The 18,794-nt window shown below is 39.1% G+C and overlaps 1 protein-coding gene across 7 annotated transcripts in view; it reads left to right on the top strand.

The window, feature by feature from the left end:
* ULK4 (unc-51 like kinase 4) overlaps positions 1–18,794 on the top strand; it is a 709,752-nt gene that overhangs the window by 352,154 nt on the left and 338,804 nt on the right. Inside the window, exon 32 of one of the 7 annotated variants that reach the window (XM_050780352.1) lies at positions 9,200–10,434. The exons of the other annotated variants lie outside the window; for them this stretch is intronic. Coding sequence (XP_050636309.1) covers positions 9,200–9,256 — 57 coding nt within the window. The 3' untranslated portion in view covers positions 9,257–10,434. Of the gene's footprint in view, positions 1–9,199; positions 10,435–18,794 lie in introns of those variants that run through there. 7 annotated transcript variants of the gene reach the window in all.

Here is an 18,794-nt window from a genome sequence, read left to right as displayed (position 1 = left end):
TTGCCCATCTCAAGCCCTTGAAAACACCCGAATTCCCTTGTGCCCTTCCCTGTATCTTACTCATCTGTCAGAGCAACAGCTTTTATTAAGCCCAACTCCTAACTCTCCTATTCTTCAACAGCACCTGAAAAATTAAAATCTCCTGGAGAAAAATACACAATTATACCAACTGGTTTCTCTTTAAATAACTTGACTATATCTCAGCTGGAAATTCATGCTGCTTTATGTGTATGATTTCCACCCTCTAAAACAAATGCCCCCAATGTGCAGCTGCCTTAAGGTTTTTTGAGACATGAAGTGTTCCATTTCAACACCAAACCTGTCAACCTGCAGGCAAGTATACTGACACTCCCATCTTTCTTTTTTGTCATCCCCCCGATGTAATGACTAGACTCTCCCTGCTTCTATCAAAGCCAAACCAAATCATCTAGTTGTGCCCTGGGCCCATTCCTTTTTGCCTTTGTGAGGTCTTCTGCTGCTGTTAACTTCTCTGACTCTCTTTTTATTTTATTTTTTATTTTACTTTAAGTTCTAGGGTACATATGCACAATGTACAGGTTTGTTACATATGTATACATGTGCCATGTTGGTGTGCTGCATCCATTAACTTGTCATTTACATTAGGTATATCTCCTAATGCTATCCCTCCCCTCTCCCCCCACCCCACAACAGGCCCCAGTGTGTGATGTTCCCCTTCCTATGTCCAAGTGCTCTCATTGTTCAATTCCCACCTATGAGTGAGAACATGCAGTGTTTGTTTTTTTGTCCTTGTGACAGTTTGCTGAGAATGATGGTTTCCAGCTTCATCCATGTCCCTACAAAGGACGTGAACTCATCCTTTTTTATGGCTGCATAGTATTCCATGGTGTATATGTGCCACATTTTCTTAATCCAGTCTATCATTGATGGACATTTGGGTTGGTTCCAAATCTTTGCTATTGTGAATAGTGCTGCAGTAAACATACGTGTGCATGTGTCTTTATAGTAGCATGATTTATAATCCTTTGGGTATATACTCAGTACTGGGATGGCTGGGTCAAATGGTATTTCCAGTTCAAGATCCTTGAGGAATCGCCACACTGTCTTCCACAATGGTTGAACTAGTTTACAGTCCCACCAACAGTGTAGAAGTGTTCCTATTTCACCATATGCTCTTCAGCGCCTGTTGTTTCCTGACTTTGTAATGATCGCCATTCTAACTGGTGTGAGATGGTATTTCATTGTGGTTTTGATTTGCATTTCTCTGATGACCAGTGATGATGAGCATTTTTTCAGGTGCTCTGACTCTCTTTTTCGATCTTGTTAGGAAATAGTAGGGATACTCTTAACTTCACATCCCTTTGCAGCTATTCCTTCGTTTCTCTGATCACCCTCACAGCTAAATTTCTTGAAAGAGTTGTCTTGGACGCTGTCTTTTCTTTGCCTTGTTATTCCCTCAGCTACTTAGTAGGTTTTTTAGTTTCTCTTCTTTACTGAGATTGCTCTTTTTAATGTCACCAATGACTATCACATTGGCAAATCCCATAATCACCTCTCTGTTATTACTTCCTTGGCCTGAAAACAGTTCTTAATAAAATGAACACCCTCACTTGCTGAGACATTCTTCTGTGTTGACTTCTGTGGCACCACACCCTCCAGTTTCCCTCCCACCTCCCTAGTACAGCTTCTTAGTCTCCTTTGCTGACTCCTCAAGCTGTATCTGACCACGAAGGTTCAGAGGACCCCAAAGCTCTGTCTTGGAACACCTTTTCTTTTTTACCTACACAGTTTCCCATAAGTAAATCCATCTATGCTGGTAGCTTCAAATATTCTTTTATTAGTAATTCTTCATTAGCCTCCTTTTGTAGGATTACTAGGTACCTTTTACCCTGCTCAGTGCCCCAAGAGGCTGGCCAACCAGCTATCTTACCTGCGCTCTGTAGCTTGCTGGCTTCTAGTTGGGTGCTGCCAGAAGTTGACCCCGGCAGGATCAGCAGGCAGGAGGAGGAAGAGGTCAAGTCACTTCAGGCCTAAGGGGCTTACTGGCTGGTCTCTGGGTGCTTTACCACCCCTTGCGGGTCCTCTGAAGCTGGCCTGCACATCTGTAGAGCCCCTTTAAATTATTTTCAGTTAAACCCTTTTGAGTGTGTCATCTGTTCTGATCAGCGTGCCATCTCTAATCTGAAAAAACTATCCTAAGTATCTTAAAAATGTCTTAAACTTTAGATAGCCAAATAGAGCTTTTGATCCTGTACTCATTGCCCTTCCTCTCATATACCAAAACTGCTCCTTCCACAGTTTTTTCCTGTCTCAGTGACATATATCTCTCCCTAGCCTTATAATACAGACTGGGATCAGCCTTTCTTCTTCACCTAAGCATAGCTCAGTTTGTCTCCTTTTCTCCATCTCCATTACTCTCACCGTAGTCCAAGCCACCACCCTGTCTCAGCTGCACTGCTCTGTGCCTGACTCATCTCCCTGCTTCTCCTTTCATTTCCCCTGCTATTTGCGTTCCATTTAGCTAGATTTGCTATATTTGATTTTCTTACAAATGGAAATTATATATTCTTCTTCAACTTAAAACCTACAATGGCTTAACATCCAATTGAAAATCCATATCTCTATAACTGGGGATATAAAGCATCACTTCTGTCCCTCGCATCTCTCTTCCACCCCATCTCATACCATTCACCCCTTCACCTGTATTCTTCAGCCATAGTGGCATTTTATTTTATATGTTATGTTATGTTATGTTATGTTATGTTATGTTATGTTATGTTATGTTATATTAGATAGAGTCTCATTCTGTCATCCAGGCTGAACTTCAGTGTTGTGATCATAGCTCACTGCTGCCTTGAACTCCTGGGCTTGAGATCCTCCTACCTCCTAAGTAGCTGGAATTGTAGGCACGTGCCACCATGCCCAGCTAATTAAAAAAAAGTTTTTATAGAGATGGGAGTCTCACTGTGTTGCTTAGGCTGGCCTCAAACTCCTGTCCTCAAGTCATTGTCCTATCTTGGCCTCCCAAAGTGCTGAGATTATAGACATGAACTGCTGTGCCCAGCCCACAGAGCCCTTCCTGTTTCTTGTGTGTATAAGTAAGCAACTATGCATATTTTGATTTTCTGATGGTTTACATGAATTTAAAATGATATGTTCTATGCCAGGAAATAACATCTAAGAAATAACTTATAAAATTTACTGTCTTTTAAAAATAACTCTGCTTGCCCACCTGCCTTCCTTCTCCTTCTCTTTTCCTCCCCTCTCTCTCTTTTCTCCCTTTTGACACAGTCTGGCTCCATCACCCAGGCTGGAGTGCAGTGGTGCTGCCTCAACTCACTGCAACCTCCACCTCCCAGGCTCAAGCCATCTTCCCACCTCAGACCCCCCTCCCCCAACCCCAATAGCTGGGACTACAGATGCATGCTGTGACACCTGGCTAAGTTTTTGTGTTTTTTTTTGTTTTGTTTTGTTTTGTTTTTTGTAGAGACAGGGTTTCACCATGTTGCCCAGGCTGGTCTGAGCTCCTGAGCTCAAGTGATCTGCCCTCCTCAGGCCCCTCAAAGTGCTGGAATTACAGAAGTGAGCCACTGTGCCCAGCCAGGCTATTTTTCTTTTTACACAAATGGTACATTTAGATCATCATTGTATAAAAACTAAAATATAAAGAAAAGCCTGAAGAAGAAAATAGAAATTAGCTATGACTCTGTGCTGAGAGATATTCATAGTTAGCATTTATTTTAGTGTATATATTTCTGTGTATCTCTCTCTCTGTAGTTACTGATGTAGATATAACTATCAACTATAGCCAGTCATCTCTTTGCATGGTTCCAGCATCCATGAATTTCAGTAACCGTGGTTTGGTTAAATAACTCCAGTTCCCCTGCAACATGGTTCAGATTTCTGTTACAGATTTCATTGTGTTTCTGGATGCGTGTCTGTGTGTAGGGTATATGGTGAGTAACTGCATAATGTACAAACTTGCCTGGTAGATCTTCAGTCAACAAATCACTAAATAAGAGATGCACATCATGATTAGTGACCTATCACATCACTTCTTTCAAAGTCTTTCAGTGATTTGTCACTTTGCATCAGCTCTTGTTTAGATAGCAAAGTGAGTAGTTGTGTTTTCTCCTTGTCTCTCAGTGATAAACTCACATGACCTTTTACAAAAATGGATAGTTGAGAGACTGGCCAACAAAAGTAAAAGTTCAACAAAGAAACAAAATATAATAATACTAGAAATGAAATTTGAATTAAATATAAGGGGAGTTAGGGAAGAAATAGCTGATTGTGGTAATGGTGACCTGCTGCTTTCTAGAATTCCTATGTATGCAGCCGGAGGAACTTGGTGAAGGTGAACTTGTTGACATTAGTGAGGAAAGTGGTTGTGACAAAAAGCATGAGGATGTCCTAGAGGAAGTGACATCAGTTAAAAAAAATCGACATTAAGAGAACTCACACAGATATTTCAAAACATTGAAAGCACAAAGGATAAAATGTTAGGAGTATGACGATTCCCGAAAACATAGATAAGATACTTTGTATCATAAGTGATATGATAAAGAGAAGGTTAACACCGTTTTAACTACTCTTCATAAGTGTTTTGCAGAGAAATAAAACATGTTAATTCTCAATGTTTGTTTTAAATTACAGTGTACTATGGTGTTAGGTTTGCTATTTTTTACTTCTCTATATATTTATAACTGATAAGTTTTTAATGTTTTGACAACAAATTTTATTTTTATTGTTATTTAAAAAATTTTTTTTTATTTCCATAGGTTATTGAGGAACAGGTAGTGTTTGGTTACATGAGTAAGTCCTTTAGTGGTGATTTGTGAGATTTTGGTGCACCCATCACCCGAGCAGTATACACTGCACCCAATTTGTAGTCTTGAATCCCTCACCCCTTTCCCACCCTTTCTCCCTGTGGCCTTTTCCCAGTACTTCAGGCAGCCTGCCCCAAGGACCCCTGTGAGGCAAGGCAGAAATGGTTTTCCAGGAAACCCAGAGAGCCCACAGGGCTTTTCCCGCTGCTTCCTCTACACGTGTATTTCACTCAGCTCCCTAAATTGACTCAGTTCCAGGTAAAAGTCAGAATCGTCTGTGATTTAGACCTTCAGGTTCCCCAGTGAGGTTGTGTGTTCAGGGACGGATGATCCCCGCTTCCCACTTCCACAGTTTGGGCACTCACAGTATTTGGGGTGTCTCCCGGGTCCTGCAGGAGCAATCTGCTTCCTTCAGTGGGTCTGTGGCTTCTCTCGGCTCTCCTGATTTATTCCTGCGGTAGTTCTGGAGCAAAAGTTCCCGATGCGGGACTCCACATGCTGCTGTGTCCATCCAAGTGGGAGCTGCAGTCTAGTCCTGCCTGCCATCCGTCATGATCCTCCAGTGTCCCTTGACAACAAATTTTAAAGATTACGGAGCAATTGTAATTTTTTATCTATTAATTATTAGTGAGATGGCTTTGCATGGTTTCAGCTGGTATGGCTGTTTTTTAATAGTCTCACATAAACTGTGCAACATGGGGGCTGCCTAAATAGAACAATTATCTTTATTCTTATGGCCAAATATTTGTTGCCACATAACACATTCTACTTATACATGTGTTATGAATCTAATCATACATCATTTTTAACCTTATCCAATTATTTTAAAGAAATGTAAATGTAAAAATAAGTTTAAAAAATATTTACTCATATTAACTGTCTTAGGAGACCTTCATTCCTTTGTCTACATCCAGCTTGTCCAACCTGTGGCCCAGGACAGCTTTGAATGTGGCCCCCAACACAAATTTGTAAACTTTCTTAAAACATTATGAGATTTATACATGGGATTTTTTAATTTTATTTTTTTGTTTTTGCTCATCAGTTATCAGTAGTGTATTTTATTTGTGGCCCAAGACAATTCTTCCAGTGTGGCCCAGGGAAGCCAAAAGATTGATCATCTCATTTAGACTCTATTCAACTTTCATCTTTATCTTTTAAAAAAAATTTGAAAAACTTTCCCTACCCTCCACTTCTTTTTTTTACCATGCAGGAATACTGGCAAATAATTCTTCCCACTTTTGTTTGCCGAAAAAGTTTTTTTTTTCACCTTCATCTTTGAAAGATAAATTCACTGAGGACAATTTTTCGTTCATTAGTTTTTCTTTTAATATTTCAAAGATGCTTTTCAGCGTCTTCTGGCTTGCACAGTTACTAATAAGTCTGCTGTCATTTTTATATTTGTTCTTTTCTATCTAATATCTTTTTTTCCCTTTGCTTTTAAGATTTTCCTTTTGTTTCTGGTTGTCAGCAATCTGATTATGATTAGTCTCGGTGTGTGGAGGGTGTGTGACTGTTTATCCATCTGTGGTTTATTGAGCTCTCGAATCTGTGGAATTATGATTTTCCTCAAATAAAAAATTCTTCAACTATTATTTCTTCAAAAAGCTTTTTGTCCCCTTTCCTCTTATCCTGTTTTATCCTCCAATTACATGTATGTTAGGCTACTTGATATGATCCCATAAGACAGTGAGCCTCTGTTTATTTTGTTTTTCAGAGTTTTTTTTTTTTCTGTACTTAGTTGTGGATATATTCTATTGCTAGGTTTTCAAGTTCACTGGCCTTTTTGTCTGTTATGTCTAATTTGTTGGTAATGCAATGTAGTGAAATTAGTATTTTAGATGTATTTGGTTTTTTTGTTTGTTTGTTTGAGACAGAGTCCCTCTCTCTCTGTTGCCCAGGCTGGAGTGCGGTGGCGTGATCTTGGCTCACTGCAGCCTCCACTTCCCAGGTTTAAACAACTCTCCTGTCTCAGCCAACCGAGTTGCTGGGACTACAGGCGCATGCCACCATGCCTGGCTTTTTTTTTTTTTTTTTTTTTTTTGTATTTTTAGTAGAGACAGGGTTTTACCATATTTGTCAGGCTGCTCTTGAACTCCTGGCCTCAGGTGATCCACCTGCCTCACCCTCCCTAAGTGCTGGGATTACAGGTGTGAGCCACCGCGCCAGGCCCTTCTTTTTTATTTTTAAAACTTGCATTTGGGGGCCGGGTGCGGTGGCTCATGGCTGTAATCTCAGCACTTTGGGAGGCCGAGGTGGGTAGATCACGAGGTCAGGAGATCGAGACCATCCTGGCTAACATGGTGAAACCCCATCTCTACTAAAAATACAAAAAATTAGCCGGGCGTGGCGGTGGGTGCCTGTAGTCCCAGCTACTCGGGAGGCTGAGGCAGGAGAATGGTATGAATCCAGGAGGCAGAGCTTGCAGTGAGCCGAGTTCGTGCCCACCTCATTCCAGCCTGGGCAACAGAGCGAGACTCCATCTCAAAACCAAAAACAAAAAACTTGCATTTGGTTGTTTGAAACATCTCTTTATCCCATTATATTCATTTTTCTCTACACTCTTGAGCTTATCGTGTGTCTTTACAATAGAAATTTTAGCTTTTTTGTTTGAACTTGGACTATTTCTGTCATTTCTGGGTCTTGATATTTTTGGTTGATTTTTCTTTTTATGAGTCCTATTTTTGCATTTCTTCTTTTGTCTAGCAATATTTCATTTCTGACATTGTAAATTTTGCATTGAGTCTGTCATGTCGATTTTTCTAAAGAGTGTTGGTTTTTTTTCTGGTAGGCAATAAAGTTACTTTTAGATTATTTTAACTTTTTAGGGGTTTGCTTTAAAGCTCTTTAAAGGCATATTTAGAAGTTCCTTTATTTTAGGAGTAAGACTGTTCTGTTAATAAGGCATTGCCATTCTGAATTAGTTTTACGAAAGTCACTATATATTCAACGTGGCCTCTGTGGTCTGGCTGGTGAGAACTGCAGTGATTCCCTGGCCTTGTGTGAGCTCTGGGAATTGTTTCTTTTACTCTTACCTAGTAACTCATTTCTTAGGATTTTTTTTTTTTTTTTTGGCCTGGCCTGTGGTGTTTTTTCCTGTGCATATGCAGATTGATTTCAAAAATCCACTGGAACCTTTGTACAGATTTCCCAAGTTTTTTTCTCTTTGTAACTTTCTTCTCTCTGGAATTCTACTACCTAAATGCTAGCATCTCCAAACTCTATTTCCTTTCTCCTTAACTTATCTAGATTGCTGGATTCTGTATAGGTTCCTGCTCACTATGCCTCTGTTTGAAAACTGACACATAGTAGAACACCTGGTCAATGGTAGGTTCGCCTCACTTATTTTTTTCTCTTTTAGAGATCATAGTCCTGTGCTAAGTTTTTTCTTTTTTTTTTTTTTTTTAATATTTGTCTAATTTTCTAGTGTTTGACAGAGGTAGGGTAATTGCAGATCCTCTTAATCCCTCATGGTTGGAAGGTGAAGTCCAAGAATATCCATTTTATGACGTGTCTCATTCTCCTTCCAGAATGTTAATAACACAAGGCAGGGACCATGCGGCTGAACATCAACAACACTAGCTGGCACTGGACACATACTGCTCAATGAGAACTTGCTAAATGGAAATAGCGATTGAGATCTTAGGACCATCTTAAAAAATACTGAACTCAGTACTTCATTGATTTTATATTTTCTTTATTACCATGGCTTAAAATATATGACTGTCATACCTAAATTTATTTAAATGACTGGATGCCCTATATATCAACTGTAACCTTAAATTTTTGTGTTTTAAAATTTCATATATCAACATAGATTATTATAATTTGTGTTTACTGGTATAAATCACATTGTAAAATATGCTTTATGCATTAGAGAATAAAGTCTTGTTATTAGAATGGGTCTGTGCACTTGCCCTGCTGTTTGGTAGATGCAGAGGTTGTGTGATGTACAGCCAGGCTAGAATGGTAGCAGACAGGACACCTGGGTGTCTCGTGCCACTCTTTGGTTGCCTGTTCTTCTCAGATCCTCAGCTTGCCCACAGATAACAGTTCAGAGTGGGGAACTCAGTCCCACAGTTTCTTTTAGCTTCAAACACTATGATTTTTGTCATAATTTTTCTGTGAAAATTTGAAAAATCAAAGCATAATCGTTTTATCTGTGAATTGAATGTAATTTTGAAAAATCAAGTTATATAGGCAAGTTTGTATGCAAGTATATATTTTTAGGTTCCAAAAGTATATTTTAATTGCATTTTACAAAGGATCATGTGTTAAATAAAATGTACTGTCAGTCAGATGTTCTATGTATGTATATTTCTCCTGCTTTTTGCTCCTTTAGTGTAGGCCATTGTGTGTGTTTTTTCCTCACCACCTGCTTCTTTTGTTTGCAGTTCTATTGTGGCACCTTTCTCTGGCATCCTGAAGCCTGTCTGCCCAGATGTCCTTAGATCTGGCCAAAGCCTGATTTCAGCAGCAATCTTCTAGATAAAAGAACTTCTAGTTCCTTTGTGTAGTTTGGCAGATCTCATTAGTGCTCCTGACTTAAGCTGTATTTAAACTAATCATTTTAATCTTTTGTTCATCATATATTGTCATCTGTTATAAAGAAAATAACAAAAGATCACTTTTCAATTGTCTTCAGCTAAAAAACTGGAGGAAATTGTATTAAATACTAAAATTATAAGTGCTAATTAACTGATATTAAAGGATTTAATTTTAAAGTTTTTATCTGTGACATGAACAACACTTACAAGAGCATCGTGGTGTTTTCAGTTTTCAATTCATAAAGTAATATTACTAAGCACTGGTATTGTGCCAGGTCGTAGGGGCTAGGACTACCAAGATAGGTAATATTTAGCCTTTGCCTTCAGGTGACTTTATCTAGTTATAATCCAGTAGATAAAGGCTACTGGGAATTGAGGGAACTAAGGTACCGAATAAATATTTCACAGCTTTTTTCTGATTACCTATAAGGTAATAGCTCTTTCTTGGGATTTCAAAGCTATATATCTACATGGAGTCAAATTCAACCTCAATGCATTTTATCAGTGTGGCTGTCAGAATTCTAATATGTCCCCCAGGAGCTCTATCCCCACTACATGCCAAAAGGGAGTTTACAGACTTAATTAAATTACTAATCAGTTGACCTTAGGATAGGGAGATTATGCACGTGGGCCTAACCTCATGACATGAGCTTTTCAAAGAAAAGTAGTTTCTTCAGCTGGTTGCAGAATAGGAAATCAGAGATACTCAAAATATGAGAAGGAGTGAATGCCAGAGAATTCTGTTTGGAATGGAAGGATCCATGGAGCAAGGACCTGAGAGTGGCTTTTAGGAGTTGAGAGTGGTTTTCATCCAGCAGCCAGTGAGAGAACAGGCACTTCAGTCTTACAGCCACAAGAAACTGAATTCTGTTAGCAATCTGGATGAACTCAGAAGAGGATTCTTCCATGGAGTCTCTGGGTAAGAGTGTTGCCTATAGCTGACACTTTGATTTTAGTATTGTGAGACCCTAAGTGAAGAACCCAGTTGAGCCTGCCTGAAATTCTGACCTACAGAAACTAAGATAATAAATGGCTGGTGGTGTCGTGTTTTTTTTCCCCTAAGAATTAATAATTTATTAATACTATCAAATATCCAGTCAATGTTCAAATTTTCAATTGTCTTTTAAATGATTTTTTACAGTTTATTTGAATAAGTTCACATTGATAGTACATTTTTAAAGTTCTTTTCATCTTTTCCTTCTTTTTCTTTCTTTCTGATATTGAAGAAACAAAAATAGTTTTTCCTGCAGTACTTCTCACAGACTACGTTCTCATAAGTCATTTAACATATTCTGTGACCACTTTTTTTCTTAGTAGCTTTCTATTGTGGCAAAAACCACATAACATTAAATTTACCATTTTAACCATTTTTAAATGTAAAGTTTATTAACATTAAGTATATTCACATTGTTGTACAATGAATCTCTAGAACTTGTTTCGTCTTGTAAAACTGAAACTGTGTTTCCATTAAACATTGTTTTCGACCCTCTTCCCTCCCTTAATCTCTTTGCAGTCACCTGTCTACTTTCTGCTTCTAGGATTTTGACTACTTGACGTCATGGAATGGAATCATACAGTATTTTTCTTTTTGTGACTGGCTTATTTCACTTAGCATAATATCCTTGAGATTCATCCATGTTGTTGCAAATAACAGCACTTCCTTCTTTTTTAAAGAGAATAGTATTTCAATGTGCATATAGAACATATTTTCCCTATCCATTCATTGATGGACACTCAAGTTGATTCCATATCTTAGCTACTGTGAATAATGCAGAAGTGAACATGAATGGGCAATTATCTCATTGAGATCCTGTTTTGAATTCTTTTGGATATATACCCAGAAGTGTGATTGCTAGATCAAATGATAATTTTACTTTAAATGTTTCGAGTAACCTCCATACTGTTTTCCATAATGGTTACACCATTTTACATTCCCACTAACAGTGTACAGGGGTTACAGTTTCTGCCTGTGCTCACCATTTTTTTTTTTTTAATGTATAGTGGCCATCCTAATAGGTATGAGTTGATATCTCATTGTGGTTTTGATTTGCGTTTCTCTTATAATTAGTGATGCTGAGCATCTTTTCATCTGCTTGTTGGCAATTTGTATTTCATCTTTAGAGAATGGTCTATTGAAGTCCTTTGCCTATTTTTAATTTTTTTGTTGTTATTGAAATATAGGAGTTTTTTATACAGTGCAGATAGTAACCCCTCATCAGATGTACGATTTGCACAAATTTTCTCTCATTTCATAGTTTGTCTTTTCTCTCTGTTGGTTGTTTCGTTTGATGAATAGAAGTTTTAAAATTTGATGCGGTCTCATTTATCTGTTTTTTTATTTTGTTGCTTGTGTTTTTGGTGTCATATAACAGAAATCATTGCCAAATCCAATGTCTGGAAGCTTTCCCCTATGTTTTCTTCTAGAAGTGTTATAGTTTTAGAGCTTACATTTATGTCTTTAATCCATTTTTAGTTTATTTTTGTATGTGGTATAAGGTAAAAGTTCAACTTCATTTGTTTGCATGTGGACATCTAGTTTTCTCCAGCCATTTGTTGAAAAGAATGTCTCATTTTCCTATTGTGTAAGCTTGGCAACTTGTCAAAGATTGTGTGACCATATATGCACAGGTTTATTTCTGGGCTCTCTGTTTTGTTCCATTGGTTTGTATGTCTGTATTTATGCTAGTTCTGTACTGTCTTGATTACTGTTGTTTTGTAGTATGTTTTGATATCAGCGAGTGTGAGAAAACTTGGAGAAGTTTGTACATCTTTTTCAAGATTATTTTGGCTTTTTTAGGTCTTTTGAGAATCCATATGAATTTTAGGACTTTTTTTCTATTTCTACAAAAATGTGCCATTCGAATTTTTATAGAGATTGCATTCAATCTGGTAGATCACTTTGAGTAGTGTGGACATTTGAACAGTATTGCATGTTTTGATCTATGAACACAGGATGTCTTCCCATTGCTTTGTATCTTTGATTTCTTTTGGCAGTGTTTTATAGTTTTTAGCGTACAAGTCTTTTGCCTCGTTGGTTAGGGTTATTTCTAAATATTTTATTCTTTTTGATGCTATTGTAAATGGAAATGTTTTCTTAATTTCTTTTTCAGAGTGGTTATTGTTAGCTATTGTTAATTTTAATAAGTTCCCTGTGTGTACTTGAAGATTGTTCTTGGTTATTCTGTTTATATGAGTTAGAATTTGACATTATATATATATATCTTATTGAGTATGTTGTTCAAATCTTATCTTTACTAATTTTTCCCCTTCATCTGCCTTAGATTGAGGGAAGTAAATAAAGTACCCTATTATTAGTATGTTTTTTGCATATTTCTTCCCATATCTCCTGGTTTATGAAAATTATTGCTGTGTTGTTTGGTATGTACATATTAATAGTTATTTCTCGGCCGGGCATGGTGGCTCCTGTCTGTAATCCCAGCACTTTGGGAGATCAAGGAAGGAGGATCACTTCAGTCCAGGGGCTGAAGACCAGCCTGGGCAATATAGTGAGACCTCATCTCTACTAAATAAGTAAATAATTAATTAGCTGAGTATGGTGGCATGCATCTATGGTACCAGCTACTCAGGAGGCTGAAGCGGGAGGGTCACTTGAGCCTGGGAGGTGGAGGTTGCACAGAGCTGAGCTCATACCACCACACTCCAGCTTGGGTGACAGAGTGAGACCGTCTCAAAAGAATAAAGTTATTATAGCTTCACTAAATGTTATGATCCATAGTTCAGAATAGATTCATTAATTTATCCTTTATAATATTTATCTCTCTTTAGATCTTAATACAAAGTTAGAAGACAGGGTTGGATTCATGTCTGGTCTTTGTATAATCTCCCAATCTCTTCTCCCATTGATACCATTCTTTTTAAATTAGAGGTTTTCCTCATTAAGTCCTCTAGTTTCTAATAGCCTCAATCAAGATTTGGCCCAGAGAACCATTTAATTAGTGAATTGTGATTTCAGTTAGACTTCATAGCTCTCTCATCATGACACTTTTTGGAAGCAAATAGGTTTTGGAAAGATTCTTTAAAACACCATCTGCATATATGACAGGTGCTTCTGTTCTCTGCAAAGACCAGAGCTGCAGCCATTTCTCTCTTCCTCTGCTGCATCCCTGTGTGCCTTTTGACAGATTGCATGATTGTTTACAATTCACCATGCCATACCTAGGATCCACATCTAGATGGCTTTGCAAGAGCATTCTGTTAGAAGCAAACAGTCGAGCAGTTCTGGTCAATTATAACAAAGCACTCCAAACATGGTAAAAGTCCATCGAAGAGTGGGAGTGTAGGATGAGCATGAGGAGGCCACGGCCTGAGGAGGTGAGGTAACTGGGAGCATAGGACAGATCCGCACCTAAGGTGTGCATGATTCTGGCTGCCCTTTCAAGAGGCTGGTATAAAAGGAGCTTCCTGATCTAGCATCATCTCCCTGGCAGGTGATATGTTACTGTTAAATGAGACTATAATTATGGTATAATGCTTTCCTCACAAATATAAATATAAAACAAAGAATTTATCTCTCTGAATGGTTACTTCCCAATTGCAGAATGGGTAAAATTTTAGATGATCCATCTCTTCTTATTAATCCCACAGAGATTCATAATGGAAAATAAATGAGACTTATTTATGCTTGCAAATCAAATTGCCGTAAAAGGTTATTTCAATAGACAGAGGCAAACTCATAATAAAATAATTTAGTAAAAATGGGAGCTAAGAGTATGTTTAATGGAACATGATTAGATTTAATTTTCTTACTATTTCCATCATTAAAGCTCCATTATCTTTTCTGAGACGTCATTTAGGCTTCCTGCCACACTGCAGCTCTGAGGCATTTCTGGGGAGCATATAGAAGCCTGTGAGTTCCATTAAAAAACAAAAATAGCTAATAGTTCTATGTTTTTTCATTTCTGCTGTTTGATATCAATGCCTCACATTCAGAATTTCATGTATTCCCTCTCCCACCCCATCTCCTGAAAGCCATAAATATCATTATCTAAGAGCTTTCACAAAAAAGAAGTTTGATTCTAAAGTTGAAAACAAAAGTAAGACTTATTGATGAATGTCTCTAAAGTGCAGAGGCTCTGAGGGTTCTTAAGAATGCATCTAGTTATCCCTTTGCCTTCAAGCATTAGATACAGCTAAATCACATTTGTAGACAATAACAGAATCAGTAGTAGTACTAACCTTTTATGTTTTGTAGCACTTGAGAAATAGGAGTAGTTAAGAATCCACACGCTTTAAAAACTTCCAGAAAATATTTCCCCCTGGTTTGATGTAACTAGGGAGAGGGTTCTGGCCTTTCCAACCAGAGAGGTAGAGCCTCGTTATTTTGGTTCAGTCTGAAGTCAATGCACAGAGGCCCACAGGGCCATGTGAAAGCAGAAAGCAAGGTGATGAAGGCCTCCTCAGAGATGAGTTGAAGAGCTCCAGGAAGCGGCAGCATAGGCTCTATGGGACTGACCGAGAGGCTGATGCACCTCTGCTTCTGTCTGCTCTATGCAGACATAATATAGGTGATATATCTGATTTATAATGACAGCGTATTTCTAGTTTGTTTTTAATCCCTCTGAATTCAAAAGAAATTAATATCCTAGGTACTTATTAACCAAGTGTATTAGTCCATTTTCACATTGCTGATAAACACATACCCAAGACTGGGTAATTTATAAAGAAAAAGAGGTTTAATGAACTCACAGTTCCACGTGGCTGGGGAGGCTTCACAATCATGGCAGAAGGCGAAAGGCACGTCTTACATGACAGCAGACAAGAGAGAATCAGAGGACCAAACGAAAGGGGTTTCCACTTATAAAACCATCAGATCTTATGAGTATTCACTACCATGAAAACAGTATGGGGGAAATTACTCCCATGATTCAGTTATCTCCCACTGGGTCCCTCCCATGGGCGCTACAATTCATGATGAGATTTGGGTGGGGACACAGCTAAACCCTATCACTAAGATTAGGTGTTTATTGCAAAAGTTCTAGCCAGGTGCTCAGAGTAATCAGCCTCAGTGTACCTTTGTCACTTCCCATTTCACTCAACTGCAAGACCTTTGTCTGATCTCATCTGTGCAGCCACAGCCTGTGCTTCTCTCCAAGTTCATGACCTCTCTGAGTCTGCTGGTTCTTCTGGCCCAGATCATTTGCATCTCCTTCCTAAAACCTCTCAGCTCACTCTGGCCTCTCTCCTGGTATGCCTTGATTAGCACATGGCACCACTCCTTAGCCTGTTGTGTTTGTCTGACCTATCATGCCCTGGATGGGAACTCCCAAATGGCTCATGTCTGGGTGTAGATTTGGGACTGGTGTAAGGACCTGGGGTGGGCTTGGCCTAGCCTGTTCTTCATATAGATTGTCAAAGAAATGACGTTCAATTGTGTGCAGTGGAGATTATTTATTTTTTTTTTGAGATGGAGTCTCGCTCTGTCGCCCAGGCTGGAGTGCAGTGGCCGGATCTCAGCTCACTGCAAGCTCTGCCTCCCGGGTTCACGCCATTCTCCTGCCTCAGCCTTCTGAGTAGCTGGGACTATAGGCGCCCACCACCTTGCCCGGCTAGTTTTTTATATTTTTTAGTAGAGACGGGGTTTCACCGTGTTAGCCAGGATGGTCTCATCTCCTGACCTCGTGATCCACCTGTCTCGGCCTCCCAAAGTGCTGGGATTACAGGCTTGAGCCACCGCACACGGCCGAGATTATTTTTTAAACTTTTTTCAAAATAGTCCATTTTCTGTGATACAAACACGTTAGCAGGGAAGACTGAAAATGATGAAAAACCAACAAATTGTTTACATATTATTTTGTAAAGGGTTTATTGTAGATCTGTGTTTATATATGTTTGTGTTTTAGATGTGTACAAATTCTCATTAAAACCTCTTGTTATTTTTATGTTGGAGCTTAGCTATAATCCATTCATTGTGTCTAAATGGGTCCTCTGTTTTTTCCATTCTATGTGGCAAAACCCTATGATTGAGAAGGTAAACGTACTCTCTGCCTGCCTCCCCACCCACCTACCCTGGCCAATATTTGTGTGATGAAGTTGGACTTTATGGTAACTTAGCTAGATTCTGGTATATAGGATTCCTTCGGGACTGAAGAAAGGTATGCTTCTGAGAATTTTTTTTTCTTGCTATATGTTACAATTTTATATTTTTCTTGGATTGATGAGTGTATATTCTGGGAAAGGGTGAATGGGGGATGTCAGTCTTGTGCTAAAACTGGTATTTGAATGATCTTTGCCTTAATCCACAAATAAAATGGACATTGTGCAGAACTGTTTTGTTTGAATGTAGTCATAAAGCTTAGAAATTGTTAAAATTTGACATTATTTAACCTTTGATTCAAATATTCTGCCTGTGTGGTCTTTCCCGGGAGTAATTTGGAAAAACAGAGCATTGGGTTTAGCATCAAAGAATGTTAGGGCAGAAAAGGGCCTTGGAGGTTAGCTTGAGTCCTCAGAAGATCACTTTTCTCTCGGCATCCATGTGCGCATCTGGAAGCTGCAGTGCCCTGCCCTGCTGCTTGCTTCCGGGTTGGGCTCCCAGCCAGGCACCTGGATGAGGCAGCTGATGCACAGTGATGCAACTGGGTGCTCTCAGTTGCTGTAAGGATGGGGCTTTTCACCTGTGTGGTTTTAAACACCATGTTTCCACCTACCTAAAGTTTTACCTCTTTTTCTGTCCTAATGGGTCTGGTGACAATGATTTGGATGCCGTGGTTCACAGTAGTTGCTGTTGGCATTTTTCTCTTTGGGAGTGTCCCTAGCCCTGGTGTAGTAGAGCCTACGTTGTGTTGAACTACATAGTATGGGGAAGTGAAACTATCCTAACTTCTATATATAGATGATTTCTTGTGCCTCCCAAACAGGTTTTTTTTTAAAAAAAATAAAAATTGGTTTAACTTGTTATCTGTGCCCCTAGAGACAAGATTCTAAGATTATCTAATAAGATTGTCTAATAATGAAATCGGAATGGTGCACAATGGTATATGGATATTCCTGAAGCTCAGGGACGTCTCCTAAAGACCAGCACCTGCTCTGTGCTCTACCCCTATAAATACAAACTTGTGACAGCTGCTTACCCATTGTCATGCACACCAGCAGGATTTTGTACCAGCCAGTCAGCCTGAGGGGATGGCACATCTAGTCATTAGCAGCTCATCGAAATTCACATGCAAAAGAGGCTGTGACACCGTTACTCTGTGTACTCTCAGTGGGTGGCCAGGTGGGAGTATGGCAACAAGAAAGCAGTCCTCACACATGTGCTCCGTGAGTCGAGAAACAACTGGAAGTGCCTGGAGTTAGAGAGAGTGAAAGGGAAAGACTGCACTTGCTTTTCTGCTCCATGTCTGTGGGTAATGGCGTGGGTCATGCCAGGAAAACTCAAGTGCAGCGACAGAGCTACCCTGTCTGTGCACTTCTCTCCAACACGTGGGTCAGCAGGTCTTTCGACTCACTCTTAGCAAAAAATGCCAGTTCCAGATTGAAGTGAATAGCTGCCTTGTGATGGGGAGGCCTTTGGAGCTAGCATCTGTGGAACTGGGGTTATATTCTGAGCTTAGCCTCATTGGACTCAGTTTTCTTCATGGGTAAAGCCATCTGTTCCTTCTTCCTTCCTTTCCATCCTCCCTTTCTCCCTAGCCTTTCTCACTTACACGCTTCCTCTGTCCCTTCATTCTTAGCGCTCATTTTGATTTCTGGTTTTCTCTTTGATTTTCATGAGGAAAATTTAATCAAGCCACTTTTTCATACAAACCCTTAAAGCTGAAGCTCATTTATTGGGATACAGCAGTTAAAAATACGAAAACACCAAGCCTTCCATTTCCCTCTTTCCCATTTCCTCATTCCATTGTTCAGGGGGCCTCTTGTGGACTTGTAGGGCTGGTGCTTTGATGCAGAAACAGTGGACATGACAAATAGTACTTCTCAGATGGGTCTTAAACACTCAGCGTATAGCCAAGAACCCCATAAGTATTTGTCCCAGAATAGATACTGAAGAGGAAGGTTGGGTTGCACCTGATGTCTCAAGGCCCTTAGGGAAACTCTCAACCTAGCTTGACTGAAGAAATTAATTTAAGCTCTCAAGAGTGCCCTTCTGGACTTTGGAAATGGAGACTGGCCAATATATGGTCACTTTCTCCCTTGATCAAGTTGGCCAGTCTCTTGACTTCTAGAATTTCCTTATTATTCCTGCTTGTCCAGCACATACCCTACTTATGTGTAGGGTCTGTGGGTTTATTAATCCCTTCTTCCAAACCTTTTCTCACCACAGGACTCCTTAATCGACATTTCCTGTGATTGTTTAGCACAACATTTTGGACCCAAATTTATTAATTTATTGACCTACATTAATACTGCTCACTTTATGCTTGTATCTAGAGTTTCTTCTAATTCTAGTTAATAAAAATATGCCAGTAAAGACACAAAAGATTAT

The sequence above is a fragment of the Macaca thibetana genome, chromosome 2, assembly GCF_024542745.1.
Source record: "Macaca thibetana thibetana isolate TM-01 chromosome 2, ASM2454274v1, whole genome shotgun sequence".
NCBI classification, from domain to species: domain Eukaryota; kingdom Metazoa; phylum Chordata; class Mammalia; order Primates; family Cercopithecidae; genus Macaca; species Macaca thibetana.
The sequence above is the reverse complement of the archived record's forward strand: the minus strand, read 5'-3'. Positions and strand labels throughout refer to the sequence as shown.